Source organism: Neolamprologus brichardi, chromosome 17 (assembly GCF_056152115.1).
Source record: "Neolamprologus brichardi isolate AB-2024 chromosome 17, ASM5615211v1, whole genome shotgun sequence".
Taxonomy (NCBI): domain Eukaryota; kingdom Metazoa; phylum Chordata; class Actinopteri; order Cichliformes; family Cichlidae; genus Neolamprologus; species Neolamprologus brichardi.
In genome coordinates, this window is record NC_142120.1 from 10,725,662 (window position 1) to 10,745,897 (window position 20,236).

Below are 20,236 nucleotides of genomic sequence, written 5' to 3' on the forward strand. Positions count from 1 at the left end.
ATAAATACTGCTTGACTAGCCTTTACTTAAACTTAAATGTCTTAACCTTTACATTGATTTATGATTTATTATGCAGATACCCAATAGTACAATGTCCCCACAATACCCATAATACACACACTGGAAGGATAAAACACTTCACAATTTCAAAGTTAATAAGGCGAATTTGTACATCTAAACATGTTATTTGATCTGATACCATAAGCATCGCTGGGCCGAACAAAACTCACACTGTAATGCCCGCATTAGCAGACAAACATACACATCCGATGCAGCGGGGAACTGTGGGATGACGGTGTAACAGATCAAAGCGCTAGTTTGTTTTCACTGACAGATGAGCAGGTGCACACTTTCATCTTCCACCTGCTCAGGACATGTGTTGTAGTTTGCCATTTTTACTTGAGTCTTTTCATACACATACAAGCACACTAATCTCTGTATGAAACAAGCATATAACACATTCAGCTGGCAGGTAACCATGCTTAGTCCTGCTATGAAGACAAGTGCATCTGAGTTTTTAAAGCTGGGTCTGTGACAAGTTTTTGGCATTAATGAACAAAACAATGCTTCGACCTATAGTAGTTAACCCTTTAAGACCTACCATAGAACCAAGTCCGCCAGAGCTTACTTTATATTTTTACATGCTGTAGTGCCATTTTTGGGAGCATTTCAAGTTGCTATACATCAATACATCTGTTATAGCCCAAATTTTAATAATATGTATGCATTAAGTCCATAGTAACTACATAAATTGTAAAAAAGACAAAAAAAAAACAAAAAAAATTGATTTTGTTTTGAAAAGTTTTTGGGTTTTTTTTACATATATTTCTACTTAGAGAAATGTAAGAGGTTTATCACTCAAAAGTTTAAATACAAAAAAGTTGCACAAAATAGTTTACAACAACAGGAAATTTATTTTGAGTGTCTTCATATTTTTATTTTTGAAATACACCAATTTTTATATACTGCAGAAAAACTGAAAAACAATCCTATAATGCAAATTTGCAAAGAAAACAGCATGTGCATCAAAATAAACTATTGAAAGCAGTGCAATTTGAGTTCTAAGCATCCCAGAAACTATTCAGAAAAGCATAATGTCAAACATGACTTTTAAAAACACCAGTAAAGGCTTACAAGTAAACTAAATTTTCCGCGAAAATGACGTCACTTCCGGTTTCAGGCAGGTACTGGCAGACACGCGATAGTTCGCGCTGACGTCTATTCCAACGTAGGAAGTGTTACAAACAGCTGATCGGATCGGCAAAGCTATATGTGGAAGGAAACCGTGACCTAGGACAAGCTGATGGCATAAGATGTAAGTACAACTCCTCTGGTTTTATATGCAAAAAATATTATTGCGCTACCTTACGTGGTTCCGGTGTTCTGAGAATCCCTCCTACCTGAGAAAACATCCTACCCCATGTTTCTGCGCAGACGCAGCGCATGCGCACAACACCACCGGCTTTAAAGGGTTAAAGAGGTCAGAGAGAGTGGGAACTACACTGTTAAACCTCTTCTGCATTCACTAACTGGTGTTAAATTGGATAAGCTGAGGAGACTCTTTATTAGGGAGTGTTTAGTTGTTTTACAGTCACTTCAGCTTAATGTTCGACTTATAGTCTTGGCTAATGGCTCTGTTTAAAGTTTGTTTTTGTTTTTCTGCTGCTAAAGAAAGTATAAGTAATAAAAAAAAACATATCAGTCATGATGCCTAAAAACTATGGAAAGCTTGAATGATGTTTGTTGAGCTATAAATATAACCTAACAATTAGACAATGACTGGTGAGTGGTTCCTGAAGGTTGCTAACTGTTACTAGGTAAAATGAGTTGCAAAGAGGGCGCTGCAGCAAAAAACCTGCTTGTGATTGCTCTGGTCACTGGCAAATTGCCTGTAATGTCTGCAAACACTTGCCAACTACTCTCCAAACGGCAGTAGAATTTGAAAAAGTGCATTGCAAATTCGAAATAGAGAACCTTCACCATCAAAGTGCAAATTGTGCCTCAGATCTGCAGACATTACGTTTTGTCCCTCACTTTCTACAGTCTTGCAATTGCTCGGAGAGTAGCTGGTGAGAGTTTATAGACTAGTTGACGTCATACATGCAAATTACAGGTTTCTGTGGCTGTCTGCTTGGAACCAAAGTAATCGCAAGGAGGTTAAACAGGGGTAAGCACAAGAAACTACTGAAAACTTTGGAGCCCTGACTGTTAGCGAGGATGATCTGGCAGAGAACTGTGGCACCCATCTGCCTGGAAATACCCAGCTTCATTAAACAGTAGGAGACAAGTGGGAGGAGAACAGCCAGGGGAGGAAGACTTCCACTCACAGGCACAGTGCCAATCCAGTAACTCCACCTGAGGCTAAAAGCAGATACGTTAACACACACAAAAAAGAAAAACAGAATCTAAAGCCCATCCTGCCAAACCTCATAACTGGAGGTTGCCAAATGCCTGTATACTTGTCTCTAGGCTTGTGTGACTTGGCCTTATTAACTCGATCCAACGTTGTCACCATTATCAATACAGGTCCAAAATGTTAACGAGTTAACCTCACATGGTTAGTGGTCACATCCCTGCAAAACCTCAACATCTTGTTTGTTTAACATACATTAATCTATTAACTGAAAATCTTGGCTATGGTCTTGTCAGCAACTTAAAAGTATAACCCTCCACTTCTAATGACAGCTGTATATATAGTTTATGAGTGCAGTCAGCCTTTTATAAAATTCAGCTCTGTTCTTTATTACTTTTACCTTCACAACTATTTTGCTATTCAAGCAGGACGTTAAAGCACTGACAAGGCTTGACAGCTTTAGAAAAGTTATAAAGAAAAATGGGTCAACAATTGATTGTTACTAATTTAAGTGTGTCTCTGGCCTGGTTTCCCGCAGCATCTATTATACTCTATTATAAGATGCAGACTCTTCTTCCAATGATGACTAGATGTTTCCAAAGGTGCTGTAAATTTGAATGACTCACACACAGCAAGGGGGCTTTGATAAAAGAGGTTGGCAAAGCACTGAATGTGGGAGACCGTCTCGCAGACTGCATACAAAATGAATCACATGCTCATACGAATAAAAGGTCCTCAACAATTTAGAAAAGCAAATGCTTTGATATCCCTATTGCAGAATTGCCGATAATGCCTCTTCTTGTGTCTAAAATTACCCCTACTTGAAGCGTAAAGTGGAAGTGGACACATTTTGCAGACATCTATTTGCACAAAAAACACACACTCTGAAAGTGAAATCTGATTTTCATGTGGCTTCAGTTAACTTTCCCTTTGAAACAGGAAATTAAATTTTAAAACAAAGCTGCAGATAATTAAAAATGGTGCACCCACTCATTGCTTTGTTGTTACAAATCTTAAAAATGGTAATATGTAAAACATTTCACCTGCTACGCGCTCTTTTTTAATCCAGTGACAACGCTTTACTGATGAACACTTGCATGTCTGGTCCAGCCAGTTGTTGAGCCCCTGGCACAGTTCATCTCCCATTTACAGCTTCTGCACTCTTGTTTTATATTTATTCTGACACGATACAGTTGAACCTTGAGCTGCCTGTTTAGCAAACCTAGTAAGTGGAAAAAGCTGAAAGGTTTAGCCTGTGTTATTGGCTTTACAGTTTATTTCATGAAAACACTTTGGTATTTATGGCCACTGTTATTTTTACAATGTGGCTTTAGGGCAGACTGCAGACTACAGCACATGTGAGCACACAGTGGTGTGAACAAGCACACGCATGCTATGAGTCCTGGCTTCTCTCAGCTGCATTTTGCAGTTGGATTTCATTAAATAATATCCCAGCAAATTCTACGATTGAAACCTTTCAGCTATGAAGTATTTGTAAATGCTTAGATTTAAAACCCAAGAGGTGCCAGGAAGCAAAAAGATACAGAGGATTATTGTGACTGGATGTCATTTGTCACACAGCCATCTATTAAAGGTGCTCATTTGCAGGCACATGAGCAGGTTAAATATGACATGGTGACATGGAAACCCATTACTCTGCTCTTGGACAATCTCCCTGGTAACAGCTCAAATTGAAGGCAATTATATATATATATATATATATATATATATATATATATATATATATATATATATATATATATTAGGGGTGCAACGATACTCGTATCGATATTGAACCGTTCGATACAGTGCTTTCGGTTCGGTACGCATATGTATCGAACAATACAACATTTTTAATTTATTTTATCAACTTTCCTTCTGATGATACTGTCTGTGTTGAGAGCTCAGTGGATCTGCGTTCGACTACTCCGCCTAGGCTGCACTGTCAAGCGCAGATCCACTGAGTGCAAGCTAGCAAGACAGAAGCTAAGCTCGTTGCAACATGGCAAATTGAACCTCCCCCACCCTCATTCAGATCTGACCTTTGGAACTATTTTGGTTTTCATGTGAAGTATGACCCTGAAGGTAAGCGCGTCATGGACAAAAGTAAAACAGTATGTCAGATGTGCCACGCAATGCTCAATTACATGGGTGGGAACTACTGCGTTAGCGCAGTTAGCTCGTTAACGTGTTGACGCAGTCCAGCCCCACGCACGGGCGATCCACGGTAGCTCGTTAACGGAGATTTGCCGTGTTGTGGTGTTAACGTCATTTCAGATTAACGCTGACAGCACTAGTGGGAACACAACGAATATGACTGCACATTTACTCCGACATCATCCTAGTGCAAAGACAAGTGGAAGCAGACAAAAACAACAAGCACGAATGCTACAAACTTTACCCGAGTCATTTAGACAGCCGTTAGCACATGATTCTCCTTATGGGGACCTGATATGTTTAATATGCTGCTGAGAATATAGCCCAGAAGAAGCATATAGTATAGCTTTTATTTTGGAAAGAGCCATTTCTCTGTAATAAACTCTCTTTTCCAAAGATGAGTGATTTCTCGATCAGATAGATTTATTTTTTATTACTTTGTTGTTTCAGCAACATTAAATTTAAAAACTGTACTTTTGAGTTAAAATATATTTATCATTTTAATAAATGACAAATTAAAAAAGCACGAACATTTTTTTGTATCGAACAAATATCGAACCGTGACACCAAAGTATCGAACCGAACCGAACCGTGAATTTTGTGTATCGTTGCACCCCTAATATATATGTATATATATATGTAATTGCCTTCAATTTGAGCTGTTACCAGGGAGATTGTCCAAGAGCAGAGTAATGGGTTTCTAACAAGTCTGTGTGGAGATGCATGGAATGGAGTGAAAGTGCAATCAAACTTTGGCAATAACAGACTGGACTCTTTAGTGTCACTACCTGGTAATAAAATGTATTGCACAATTATTCAGTCCTCAATTCCATTTGACTGCAAGTGCACGCCACTAAATTAGTTAATTATCTCAAACATTAGCCTACATTGCACAGTAGATCCAGACATTTAGCCTTTTTTTCCTTCTCAGTGCAAGGCTTTCTTTAAAAGCTACACACACACACACACACACATACACAGACACATAAAGGCACTCAGAAAGAAAGAGAGAAAGAAAGTGCGAGCTGCATGCAGTATAACTGAGAAGGGAAATGACAGGTTCAGTGTTGCAAAATGAGCACTTTTAAAGCACATCCTTTGACACTCAGAAGCACCCACACACTTTCGTTGGAAGCTGTAATTCAAATAGGTTTAGGGTAAGCTAATGTTTCGATGCAAAACAGAAAAAGAAAGAAAGAAAGGACCTTAAAAGTATTAACCATGCTATTCTCTTCCTCTGTTAATTCTGCTCCAGTCCTTGATCAGTGCACTCAAAATGCAGAAATTAGTCGTTTAAATAAGTGTTTCCACACCCACAGAAGGCAAAGTTAGAATAGCAAGAAATTAGTCAAATGCTAGCATTTCTTTTTTAAGTGCAGAGAAGCATTAGTTAGTAATCATAGCAGCCAACCAGCATCTGATTGGTCACAGGCCTCACACATTGATCAAATTAATATATGATACAGCAGTTAAAGAGGAACATAAAATGCATATTTCCATGCAAGAGATGCAGCAGTGACAAAGACAGGTTGCCAAGAAGATGTACCCTGGTGTTTGTTTAAGTGAAAGATACACATACAGGCTTAGTTTGACTACCTGAGCCAAGTTTCGACAAATTCCCCAGCCTGCTGGAACTTGCTTGGAAGGTCAGATTCTTTCTGACATCAACAAACACGGGACACAAGAACCCATACTGTGTTTATTGTGCACTATGTTTTACATATAGATACATTCAAATCGCATGAAGATTCACCCACCAGTAACTGATGTACTTGCACTGCCATGTCAGCAGCCCTCCTTTGCATATTTCCTCTTTACATATTCTTGGTTCAGTTTTGGTCTCCAGCTTCCTCTTTTGCTTGCTTCTGCATGTGCTGAGTGGGTGAGTTTCAGGGCCAGAGTAAGACGGTTTTTAACAGCGTGCACTGTAACACATAGAAACCTCTTTTAGTATCAATATGAGGTGTAAGGAGCTCTGCAAAAAAGAAGCTGTAGCACATACTGCGGAAAAGCACGGCCCGTAAAGGATGAAAAATAATGAAATGCATTTTAAAGAGATGTATGAGTTGAGTTGAGTGACCATATAGAAGGAAAGATAACACTGAAACGTTGCACTTTTATCAGTAAAACTTGGGGATAATATGAAATGTTGTTGTAGTGGAGTCAGTATAGCCAAAGGGTGGAATAAGCCAGCTGGAATTTAATCAATCACATTTCCTGGTGACTATGAAAATAGTGTTGTCATTCTAATATTTAAAAAAATGAGTGAGAGTGTTATTTTAAGAGTGTTATTATGAATGCAAACAAAATTGCTCATGCTTTTGGCATAACTTCAATCATTATTATTATTGTTTTTTTTAAACGTCAGATTTATGTCAGCTCATTTAACTAGAACTAACAGCACCCAGATTACGCTGAAAAAACAGGTTGGACAAGCAAAACGGACTGGAGTGGGGTAGCGCTGTGTTTGAAGCAAAGTTAGATAAAACTAGGTTACTGGGGCATAAAGAGAAATGACAGAAAAGGAAGTGGTTGAAGTGTTGCGTTGTGTGTTTCAGAAAACCCTTTGTCAGTGAATGAAGCTTAACCTGCCTGAAGCTCTAAGGTACTGAATTTCTGTGAAAATGATCTGCTTGAATGTACAGTCATGGTAAAAAAAAGAAAAAAAGTACACCCTCTGTCTGTTCTACGATCATACATGTATGGACATTAAAAAATGCTGTCCTTTTCAGGGCTTAGAATAAGGTAATTGTAACCGTTGATGAACGGAACACATGACATATTACACTGTGTCATTATTTGCTTAACAAATACTGAGCCAAAATGCAGAAGCAGTGTGTGTAAATATAGTACGCTCCATGATTTAATAGCTTGTAGGACCACCCTTAGCACCAGTTTAGAACTTTATCAAGATTTCTCATGTCATTGTGGACAAATTTTGTCTCACTCTTCTTTACAACGTTGCTTCAGATCATTGAGGTTTGTGGGCACTTGTTTATTCGCGTGCTTCTTACGACACCATGATTATTTTCTTTTTTTTTTGTCATTCTGTTATAGATTTACTTCTGTGCTTGGGATTGTTGCCCTGTTACATCACCCAGTTTCAGCCAAGCTTTAGCTGTCGTACAAATAGCTTCATATTTATATATATGTAGGGGCGATCGTGGCTCAAGAGTTAGGTGTTTGTCTTGTAACCAGAAGGTTGCCGGTTCGAGCCCCAGCTTGGACAGTCTCGGTCGTTGTGGCCTTGGGCAAGACACTTCACCCACCGCCTGCTGGTGATGGCCAGAGGGGCCGATGGCGCGATATGGCAGCCTCGCTTCTGTCAGTCTGCCCCAGGGCAGCTGTGGCTACAACTGTAGCTTGCCTCCACCAGTGAGTGAATGAATAATGGAATTGTACAGTGCTTTGAGGTTCTCGAAAAGCGCTATATAAATGCAATCCATCATCCTATTTGACTTTAGAATACTTTGGTATACAAAGGAGTTCATATTTGACTCAGTGACTGCAAGGTGCCCAGGTTCTGTGGTTGCAAAACAACTCAAAATCATTGGCCCTCCACCATCATGTTTGACAGTTGGCTTTATCTAAATATGGCTTTGTGCATTATGGCCAAACATCTCCACTTTACTCTCTTGCTGCCAATCTGCTGCCAAGCTCATTTTAGAGAGAAGAGGCTTTCACCTTGCAACCTTTCCAAACAAGCCATAGATGTCCTGTTGTTTTCTCATTGGACTGTCATTATTAACATGCCAAGTGAGGCCTATAGAGATGTAGCTCTTGGGCTTTTCCATTTTCTCTGAGCATTGCATATTACCTAACCTTTGGGAGAATTTTCTGGGACTTCCAATCCTGGGAACGACTGGCAACTATGTTGGACATTTTCCACTTTTGAATAATCTTTCTCACTGTAGGCTTTAATATTCAGAAATAACCTTATAGCTCTCCCCTGGTTGATGCGCAGCACAACTGCTTATCTAAAATCATGGCTGATGTTCTTACTTCCTCCTAAAAACATAATAACAGTGTAATATGTCATATTTTGTTGTTTATCTGAGGTTATAGTAACTTAATTTTAAGACCTGCTGAGGACCAGATTTGTTTTTGTTATGTCCTGATATGTAAAACTTTAGAATTGACAGAGGTTGTGCTTACTTTGTTCTTTCTTTGTTCCATAACTGTAGCTCTCCTGCGACTGCCTGCACTCTGAACAATAATTAAAGAGTTTCAATTGAGTCTAATTCTTTAGATAATGAATTCCAGGCAAACTGGATTCCAGGTTTTACAATGCAAACCAAAGTGACTTCCTGTGAAATGACTGCAATGGTAATAAAAGGAGAAGCTTTCAGTTCTCTCCAGGTTATGCTTGAAAAGCATAAACAACTGTCCTGGAATTAGAGACATGATAGTTAAAGGTGAAAAGACTATTTTGACATTTTGTGATATGCTTACTGATTTCCTTGACTAAATCTGAGATAACTGAGAACTCTTTCATGACTATACATTAAATATTTATGTGAAGCTTTTCTTCTCTTCTTGCAATTTCCACAAATTCAAATTTTAGTAGAATGTCATCCATATTCGCCAACACCAGTCAGATAGTAATAAAAAGGAAAAGTGACATTAAGCCTGTTCAGCCTGTTGTGTGGGGGGAAAGCAGACTGGAGTATCTCGGTCATGCATGTTCTCCATAAACTCTCTGTGTGCCTCAAGTTATAATAACGTACTCTGGGATGTAATATATTAGGATGCACACATTAGGATATTAAGCTTTAATTAGGCTTGCTTGACGGCTCAGCCAACTCACAGCAAGAAAGCAAATATACATACATGCCCAACTGCTCCTTTAAATGAGATTAGCTGCACGCTATAGCACAGTGGGGTCAGGATGCTACCTGAGCTTATAGAAATGTTTAATGTTTATCGATGGGCAGCATTGTCACTTCACGGGAACTGCAGATGCCTTTGTTGTGGCCTGTAACTTTGTGGAACAAAATATGTTCTCCTATGAAGACACATTTTGCATTTTGAGTGTCACAGGCTGTATTTTTACGGACACTTCCTGCATTCAGTAGTGCTTTTGTATACTTTATCTGCTTTAGTCTGTACTTGGCTAACCTGTTTTTGCAACCTCATAATTCTTTCTTTGCCTAAAGGAAAGTGCAGGATAAAAATGTGCAGCATGCACACACAGGCAAAGGAACACCACCTCACACACGCACCAGGAACGAAGACCAGGCTTAAAAAAATTGATCTGCGTTGAGACACGCGTTCCTGTTTCGCTGGAACATTAAGCTACAGGTGGCCACGTGAAAACTCCAAAAACAAAAACAAAAAACAAGTTAATGGCTCACTTTTTGCTGTAGCCTTGCCGCTTGCTTCCAGTAACAAACACAGGTAGAAGTCACAGGTGTGAACACATCCTTTTCAACTCTTTACCAGCTGATTTTCCTGTACCAGCGACACAGAGCGAATCATCCGTGGAAACCGTGGAAACTTAAAGTTCAGATGAAAGCTGTTGGTGATGACTGTGAAAATTAGTCAGCAGTTTTCACACTCCACAAGCCAGTTCAGATTTTTGTGTCTGTGGCATTTTCAAAACAGTTGCTTTAGTAAAATAACATTTGCTTGACAATCTGGAGGAAGCAGCAAGCGTGAAGTGTGTTTCCAAATTAGTGAAGTGAAATTTTGTTTTAAAAAAATTAAAGAAAACGTGAGCATAGAGTGGGCCTGCTGCTGAAGTGAAAGCCTCTTTCTTTCAGGGTAAATTAGTCAATATTTAGGAAAAGATGGTGGGTGCATCATTGAACAGCCTCAACAATTATCAGTCTAAATAAAAAATGGCAAAGCACGTGTTAAAAACAAATGAAACAAAAGCACGATGAGCGGCGCGTGTTAGTTCACACTGCTGCTGTCTGGTGGATCATTATGCACGGGTTTGCCTCCGGTAGCCGTTGTAAATTACCTCAGCAGGAAATAAAACCATTTCCGGCTTGAGTTGTCAAAATAAGATCGAAGCGTCTGCTGAATAACCTTTTCTCGTTGGTTGACAGTGAACAAAAAATGAGCCTAAAACAGAAACTGTCTTTGCTTACTTTTCAATACAGACAATTATTAATTATTAGTCAACTATTAACTTAAAAATGAAAAAAGTCAAATCAATTTCAGATCCATTTCTCCCTACATTATAAAATAATTAACACGTGTTTCTTATTTCTAATGACTGAATAATACATCCCATATTATATGATAGCTTTTCTATTAGAATGGCACTGAGAGCCTGAGAGCTTACAGTGCTTACTATTGCTGAAGCTGCTCCAGTAGATCCACGAAGGGGCACAGCTGGATCTCCATCACTTCAACATATATGCTTCAAGTACATAAAGAAAACAGACTCTGGTGGGGGCTGCATTGCATGAGTTTGTACTCAACAACAGCCCTTTCACGACTGAACACGCTTGCAGGCGGGATATAGGAAGTTTGTGAGTTTATGAGGTGTAATTTATTTTATTTTGAAAAGCGGCCTTATACAGCTCCAGCATCCTCGCTCGCAGCAGTGAATTGATGCGGCTGTGCTGCGTGAAAGCCCAGCAGTTGCTTTGACGAGTCATCGCTGGAGAAGATCCCAGAGCAGACGGATCCGCTGTCGGATGGCTTGAAAACGGGGAATCACTGTGGACCGCAGCGGATTTATAGCATCGTACGAGCCCGGAGGAGCGACGCGGAGGCGGCACGAGCGGACCGGGTGCCGACACGGGTCGGGATACATTACCTTTAAGTGAGGCTGTTATCGTTTTTTTGTTTTTGGAAGCCTTACACAGACAACACGGAGAGAAAAGTAGTACCACAGCCTCCGCGACAGCAGCGGGCGAACTTGTCATCTCTGTCCTGTGGGAGGTGTCTGTCTGTCGGCTTGGGGCTCTGCACACACCGCTCGTCTCGTCACTGATTGGACATTTTTAATTTGAGGGATATTTGTTGTGTTTTGTACAAATCGCTCTTATTTAGTGTTTTCCCTCAACCAACTGTGGCTTTAATGTGACGCACCACACTGACACTTGTGCTGTGTGTAGAGCAGACCCTCTGCAGAGGAGTAAAAGGCTCCCTAATCAAGTTTTTTTCCCCCCTTCACATTTCTGCGGCAACAGCACAGACCACACCGATGTCATAGGTAATGCTTCGCCTTTGTTTTTGCATCGCAATGCTTTCTGCAGAGTCGTTGCTCGCGTCTTTGTTTTTGCCTGTAGACAAACTTGTCGACACAGCCTCGTTTTCTGGAGTTCCTCAACAGGCAGCAGTGAAGCCGTCACTGCACGGGGGTTGCTCTGCAGCTTTAATTAAGCTCACTGCATTTCCACTCTGCACAGTGGCAAGGCTTACAGTTCTCACGAGTGCAGCACTGCTGTTGTCATACATCATACCATAGCAATATAAAGACCACTGAGCGAAAGCCAGCCAAGGTTTATTTGCTCATGTGCACACATCAGGCTTTTATGATCCGCTCGTAACCGCTGGAGTTCATTTACTGATGATGTGATAACAAAGCCTTTATATATCAATAATAATGTTGGTGCTTCTACCTGTTTTAATGCTGCCCTTATCACTCTACTTGAAAAATAAGTTTAGATCATAGAGTTTTGCTTAGGCAAGTGGTATCAAACATGTGGCTCGTGGACCAGGAATCGGTCCGTTTTAGGGCCCATGGATGTCTTAGCCATGATATGCCATGTTTATTCAACAAGCTGACACTCATTTAATAAGAAGAAGTAATAATCTTTCTTGTTGCGCCTTCTTTGAGGCACTTTTTTAACCTGAGCTTGTAATTTCAAAGTTAAAAAGAAATCTTCTTCCTATTAGACCAGATTTGCTTATATTCTATATAAGTTAACATTGTATACACACTTTACACATTTTTTTTTAGCAGCGGTGCAATAGAAACACAAATATAATAGCATCAGGTTATTAAAGGGACACTTCAAATTGGTACTTGGGGGACACCAGTGATGCAGTAATCCACAGTACTTATTGCAAACACTGAAGTTTAAGTCTGACCGTATCAACCTTTTTCTGACTGTTAAAAGTCTTTATTTATGCCTCACTGCTTCCGGCAGCTGCTATGAAATCACAGCAGTGATCTATAGACACACCTGCAGTGACTCCATCGTGTAGTGGGTTACACATTCAGTCCCCAGTCCAGTCTTGGGAGGAGACACAAATTCCTTTGGGGTTGTATCAGGAAGGGCATCTGTTGTAACATAGCTGATAGGAGCTTCTTGACATAGGCACAACTTCATGTTTGTTTTTTCCTACCAGCAGTAATTCATATTTTGAGTTTATTGTCACGACAGTATCAGTGCAGCCATCGTTTCAGACAGCTGTCCAACAGAGGCGCTACACTTTCAAAGATTGTTTCATGTGAAGAGCTGTTTCATAGTAATCTCAACCTTCTATTTCTCTTTAGTTGCTGTCACTTTATTGGCTTCATTGACTGCTGCGTAACCATTCGCTCCCAGACTGGAACCTAACTCGTCTGAGTAAAGGGCTTCTCTTAGGGCAGAATGTGTATAAGGCTTAATAATCTGTGGTATTATTTCATGGAAATTTAAACATTTGCTTAAAGATTTGTGTCGTTATGCATGTAATGGAGCACCAAATATAGGTGTACGGTGCAGATTTCAATATTAGAAAGGGTTCAAATAAGCAGTAAGGTCATAGCTTTCAGGTGCATCCGTACTATAACCTTCTCAGTGGTTGTCTTTTAACCGTTTCCCTAAATTGAGACAATAAAAAATAGCTTCTGGGACTAAATGAAACACAAATGTGGCTTAAAAATATCTTCTGAAGAATAGCGCATATGTAAATTTAATGACCACAAACTGGGACCATTCTCTGCGTTCTTCTTTGCACATCAGTGTCAAACTTGTGAAAACTTGCTTTGGTTTGTTTTGAAGCTTGAATAAATTTACAGTGAATTGTTTCTAACATCACACATGAAAGCAGCTGCTCGTTCTCTGTGCCGGTGCCACTGTGATAACCGAGTAGAAAGTGTCTGTAGGACGTTATGTGAGCCGACTTGCAAGTTCTGAACGTAGTACGTAGTTATTACATTTCCTCTAACACAAAATGCATAATAATATATTGTGCACTGTCCTCAGATATGCATTTCTGTGAAGTAGTTCTGTCTGTGTCACTCTGAGTGCCCCTCATCTCTCATGTTAATCTGCTGAATTGCTACCGAGCAGTCTAACCTCGGGGTCAGTCAGGCTGTGCTGACTTGGGCTAAATTTGGAACATGGAGCAATTAGGCACAGACTCTGCTACATCTCTTCACAGCTTTAACTATGGAGGGGCAGCTGGGAGGGAGAGACTGGTGTGGGATGCAGATCTCCATCTGGTTAACATGCTTAAATTAGAGATAAAAAAAAATGTGCTGAGCTCAACCAAAGGCAAATTTATTTCACTGAAAAAATATCAAACCACAGCCTGAACGAGTGTTTTAAAAGTCTTTTCTGAACTAATGACTCCTGACAGTGTGTGAAGTACTGTGAACATTCACTCACCAGTTCAAACCCAGTTCTTTATTCACTCTCATTTTATTAACCAGGCGGTTCATAACAAGAAAAATAACAAAATAAGTGACTCATCTTTACTTTCTTGCCTGGGAATATTACAGATTACAGTGTGCCCAAGCCTACGGCACCATTTGGCTGCCTTGTTTCCTCTTCTGACGTTGTCCAGTCCAGTCCAGTACGCCCATCGCTTGTCATCTGTTGACTTGGTCTTTGGGACCTGAGGTGTCGCAGTTAGATATCTGGCCCACAGTTTCCATAGAGCACAGAGTGTGGGTGACCTTGGAAACAAAAGATGAGCTTTGATGGCTTGTGTCAGACATGATGAATTAAAGGGTGTGCAAAGGTCTACTATAATTTAAATGATGATAATTTTAATCGCGCAAAGTTGCTACACGGATGAGGATTTTTTTGGACTCCTGTCTGAGTCAGAGAATAAAAAGATATACAGATAGAAATCAGCCGGATAGTCCCGGTTTAAGAAAGGAGAAAAAAAAAGCCAAAGTTTTGAAATTGCTTTCAAATTCCTGCAATAAAATGCTATAAAAAGTATCTGACTGCTTATGTGTTCTTATCAGCTACTTTGGCAGGCAGCCAGGTATGTTGAATTCTGACATGTATACTCATACCTATAAATTAAACAGTTTCACTTCATAGTTTTCTCTTTTTATTTCCAGGGACAAGGACAGAAGCAGACCAAGCTGGGCCAGGCTAGGCCAGGCATAGGCCTACCTAGCCATCAATCTGGCCTTACAATAGAGGCCAGCAACCTCTCTTGGAAGTCTTTTGTTCAGGCAGCTGAGGAGGCTTCAGCCTGGTCTTACAGAGACATCCCCAGAACTAAAAAATCAAACTTTGGAGTCCAGGCATCTTCTGTCATCTTTTAAGAGGCCATACTGGTCTAATAGATCTCCAGTCATTCCATGTTGCGGTCATCCCAGTCTGGTTGTTGGCAGCAGGATGGAGTTACGTGTTGATTTGACGGTTATCGTCTCACTGCAGTGCTTGCACCCCTCCTCTGTCGACTGCCTTTCATCCTTTCCCTCCCCAGTTTTTAAGAGAAAGCCCCTTCCACTCACCTGGGGCTTCCCTGAGCCCTCCACGAAAGGGCCTTGTAGAAACTGTGGGTTGTTAATTTAAAACATTGCAAAGAGGAAAGCAAAAAAATACAAAAGACATCAAGGATTGCTGCATTCAGTCAATTTTGTTTTTTGTTCTATTGCACATTAACTTTCCTTTTCTTGCGGTTTGATTAATGAACTAGGAGGTTGAGATCTGCGCTCAGAGTTTACAGGAATAAGTTACATAAAAGTCTTTACATACAGATTTGCTCTTTTAACAGTTTGAGCTGTTTTTTTTGAAAGAATGTCTGAAGAAAATAGCAGCAGCAAAGCAGTGAAATTCATTGCTCCTCTTGCCCCCGTTTCTTCTCCGTCCCTCTGCCCATCACCCCAGACCCCCCACAAGAATGTGAACGGCTCTGCCAGTTCAGACACGCATGTCGTGGAGAAGCTTGGTGGAGAGCCGGAGGTCCAACGTCGGCGCCACACAATGGATAGAGACTCTAAAACGGCCGAGCACCGTTTCTTCCGCCGGAGTGTCATTTGTGACTCGAATGCCACAGCTTTGGACCTGCCCAGCAAAGCAGCTGTGTTACTCACATCACCCCCAGACTGTGAAGGGACTCCCACCATCTTCTCTCCGCAGCTTTTAAACCTTGGACGACAGGATTATGAAGGTGAGGAGTCCCAAAGAGGTTCCTATCTGCAGAGCAGTACCCTTCAGCCTTCATTTGGGCATGGTGGGGCAGTCGAAGAGGGGGATCTACAAAATGCCAAGGGAGATTTGCATGTGTGCACGATTGCTGTTCCTACCAGTAGCAGTGTTGAACCTAGTGCAGATGGGGCAGTAACAGAGCCCAGCTCGACAGTATTGGATGTTACCAATAAAACAGTAGCCAAACAGCCTGACATCGCATTGCGTCCCAGAGGGCTTCAGGAACAGGTGGCCAAAGATGGAAAAGCAGTAGGAAATGTGTATGAGGGAAGCATCAGTAGTCCAACCGAGGAGAAAGACAGGGAGACTGAGGAGGAGAAGGGGCTCGCGAAAGCACGGGCAGAGCAGAGGGAACGGGAGCAAGAGGACATAGAGGAGGCTGAAACAAAAGCTGTAGGGACTTCACCAGATGGACGCTTCCTGAAGTTTGACATTGAGATCGGGAGAGGGTCTTTTAAGACTGTCTACAAGGGTTTGGACACTGAGACAACAGTGGAAGTGGCATGGTGTGAGCTACAGGTAAGGCCACGATCATAAAACTGTGACCTATTCAGTGACTGTGCTGTCATTTCCTGTTTATTTTCCAAAGTCTCAAAAAGTTGCCATCCAGGTGCTGAATTTTACCCTTTCTATTTGTGGCTCTTGCTCATTACCTTGACAGGAAGATATAGTCTTCCTGTTTAGGCAGAGACTTTCTGTGTAATTGTGCACGAAAGGAGATAGGTCTGACTGGGACTGATGTACCAGTGCGGATTAAATGGGAAGTGTTTACAACAAAATCCAACAGAGGTCTGTGTGCTATTTAAGGCAGCGACTGTGACTTTGGTAAATGTACATTTGCTGTGAGTTTGAGTGCACATTTTCTGCTTGTGTGGTTTTTAGTTTAAGTTTCACTGCATGTGGATCTGAGTGTTGAGGTACACTGTTATCACAGTCATAGTATTCGTAGCCCAAGCAGCAGAAGACGTAATGAAGATCCTCCAGTAATTGTTTTCATGAATAATGGATTCTAACTGTAAGTCAGTCGTTAAAAATCCACTGCTTCTTGGACTGATTTAATGCAGCATGAGCTGTCACTCAAGGGACTGCACTGCTTGAAATTATTTAGCTGACTGGTTATAACATTTTTTATAGTGCTGGCCTGGACATTTAGCACCTCCTTAGGCCAAAGTTGTATTTTTCTAAAGCTATTGTCTCTCATCAGCTGCAACTCTGACTTCTGTAGACATCACCTGTCGGAGGTGCACATGAGAACGCAAATGTCCCACCTACTGTAGTCAGAGCAGAGATCTGCCGGTTTTTAAACAATCAGCTAGTAGTTGCAGACCACAGTAACGCTCTGTGTGACCTATGAATAAACAGCAGAAGTCTACTAATCAGAGGGTTGGTGGTTCGACCCTTTGGTCCTCCAGGTTGGATGTCCAAGTATCCTTGGACAAGATACTGAACCCCAAGTTGCCCCGGATGCATCCTTTGGATTGTAACTGCATGAACACAGAGAGCATTGCTGGGGTCTGCGATTAGAACTACTAGAAGTATTCTGCTTGGCAACGGATCTGTCGAAATAGAGGAAGCAAGAAACACTTTGCACTAGGGAGGTGACAGTTTAAAGATTCAAATCTCTGTATTGACTAGGTGGGACATATACGTTCTCACGTGCACCTCTGACAGTGGATTTCTACAGAACGTAGGATAGAAAATAAGTGTTTAAAAGCACTTGTATGTCTCTTGTGTATGAATGAGGATTGTAGTAAGAAAGTCTTCTTACTGCATCACAGATAGAACAAAGTGTCAAGCTGGAGCTCAGGCTCTTCGTTTTCTCTTACTCATGCATGTGTATTTTCATTATATGTGTGTCGTGGGTCTCTGGTAGTGACGGTTGACTTTCAGCTGCGAGTGAGCGGATGCTGTGGTGCGTCACATCACCACCACCGCATGTATAAATGAAAGCGGAAGAGGATACTAAGCAATATAGGCCAAAATGCAAGTGGGGTCGACTTCCTGATGACGGTGTCAAATCAGATAATGACACCTGCTTGATATCTGCAGTATCAGAGGTGCGGTATCCTGTCTCAACATTTGAAAAGTATTCAAAGGGGACCCATAAAACGATTGCATTTTTCCTGCAGTCTGGCCAACTTTTGACAGGATGGATTGCAGCGCACCACAGGATGCTGTTGCTTCATTGTGGTGCGCTGATGCAACTTCTTTATTGAGTATTTGTCTGTCACGGGGCGAGGTGTGAACAGGAGACGTGTAGGCAAAAAGTGTATCGGTTGGTGAAAGGTTGTGCAGCATCGAAGGAAAAGGAGAAAGTCTTTCAGCTTTTGTCGATGAGCAGGCAGAGAGACGGAGGTGCGGTGAGCAGTTGGAGATGTAGAACAACAGTCTCGGGCGGTCATATGACGTTTAGCACACTGACTGAGCCGAGGTTTCAGCGGAGGAAGAAAACAGTGACATGGACTCACGTGGAACTGCTTGCTGTGATGAAGCACTTTACACTGTGCCACAAAAACAACTTTTTCGGCTTAAATGTATATTTCATGTTTTTCTGCAAAGTGTTTGTCATATTTAGACATTTAACACTGATATAAGGCATGGATACTGATTTTCTATTTTATGTTTTTAGATCTTTTCTTCTTTGTTCATGTTTTCTTAAAAAAAAGATGCAGACTAATTGTTAAATTGATTAGAACCTTAAAAAGACTGACATCACACTGTGCAGTTGAATGTTTTCTCTGCTAAACCGCTGGTGTTTATGTTTCTCAGCGTGTGCTTGTTTCCTTTGTTTCCTGTGGGAAGCATGTGCTTGTTTTTCTGTCATCTCCATCACAAGATACTCCTCGAGTCTTCCTGAATCCCAGGAGCTAAAATCAGCTTTGCCTGATGCCCTGCATCTAGGAAACAGCGGTGTGTTTATCGGAAAACAAACGTCTAGCCTTTGTTGAGCTTTTTCTGCCACACATACTTCTCTTTATCTCCGTCTCTAACTCTACTACTTGTCAAAACTGAGAAACTTGGGGATTCTTGACAAAACTATTGCTTGGTTAGTTTGCTAAATGATCAGAATAAACTTGCTGACATTTATGTAATATATATCCTGAATTACTGGAATGCAAAATGTCGTTCATGCATTATATTTCGTGCGTGTGTTATATAAGAGTATTGAAGGACCGTGGTGATTGAGTTATATGCATGCAAAGGCAAGTACTCTTCTACATAAGAGGCTGTAATCTGGTATCACTGTGTGGCTGTGACTGAGCAACTGCTGACATGTGGCAGAAAGGTGGGAGTAGGGTTACACACACACATACACACATGCAGACACACACACACTAGAACCAATCACATTCACTCACTGGGTGGGCATGGCAACTGGAGATCTGTGGGAGTTGGCATCATCTGGAACTTGTCAGTTTTTAGCGTGGAAATATCTCTGTGTGACGTGAGTATGTCCCCCTGCCATCGGCACCCACTTGTCACTCCAGTATGCATATGTTAGTGCGATGCACGTGTGTGTTTGTGTTTGCTTGCTTAAGAGTTGAAGGTGTCTTTCAAATTCCTGGCTTTGGATCCCAGAACAGGTTCATATTTGTGTCCAGAGAAATTTGTAGTTACATGGAAGCAGAACGGGAGATGAGAAGGGAGATGAAGCTGGTACTTTGCTTAAGCGTTTGATGAATAGTTAGAGGGGGGTGGAGAGGAAGAAGGTCATCCAGTAGCTAAGGTGCCTTATCAGAGTGTCTGTTGGAAGATGGATGGGAAAGAAGAGGCTCCTGTAGGTGTCCCGGAATGAAAGGAATTCTTGTGATCAGTTTGAACTTGGGTTACTTAAAGCTACAGATCATAATAAGCTCATGTAGTCTTGGTAAGATAACTAATTGTAAGTTTTGGACTTTGTTTGTATCTCAGTGACTCATGAACTAGACCCGGCAGCTATGACCTAGGAGCGGCCGGATTTCTTGCAATTTAATGTTGCACTTAATTTATGTATCACCCGCTATGATGCTGATTGTGAAGGCACAGACAGGACAGAGCGGCTACATATATGCAGCTCTCCACGCAGGAGGAAACAGCAGACGCAGCGAGAGATCATCGAGTTTATTTCCTTCTTAAAGCATGACGAGAAAGCATCTTATAAATACACCAGCCAGAGATTCACACATGACCTTGTTCACTTGAACGCCGACTGTTATTAATGAATATAAGCCGTGGCTATCAGCTCGTCAGAAGTTGAACATTTGGCTGTTGCTTTTCCCAACCCTACACTTTACTTCCACGGTGAGAGGTTAATTAGCAATTCCAAATTGGTCGTAGGTGTGAATGTGAGCACGATTGGTGGCCCGTGTCTTTGTGTTAGCCCTGTGATAGACTCGCGACC

The 20,236-nt window shown here is 41.2% G+C and overlaps 1 protein-coding gene across 7 annotated transcripts in view; it reads left to right on the top strand.

Moving 5' to 3' along the window:
* Nucleotides 1-11,119: 11,119 nt before the first annotated feature.
* wnk1b (WNK lysine deficient protein kinase 1b) overlaps nt 11,120-20,236 on the top strand; it is a 94,433-nt gene continuing 85,316 nt past the window's right edge. For 6 of the 7 annotated variants that reach the window (XM_087830679.1, XM_087830673.1, XM_087830676.1 and 3 more), the window contains exons 1-2: nt 11,120-11,681; nt 14,757-16,374. In XM_087830679.1, coding sequence (XP_087686805.1) covers nt 15,445-16,374 — 930 coding nt within the window. In that variant the 5' untranslated portion in view covers nt 11,120-11,681; nt 14,757-15,444. The remainder of the gene's footprint in view (nt 11,682-14,756; nt 16,375-20,236) is intronic. The other variant, XM_087830674.1, reaches the window with a different exon arrangement.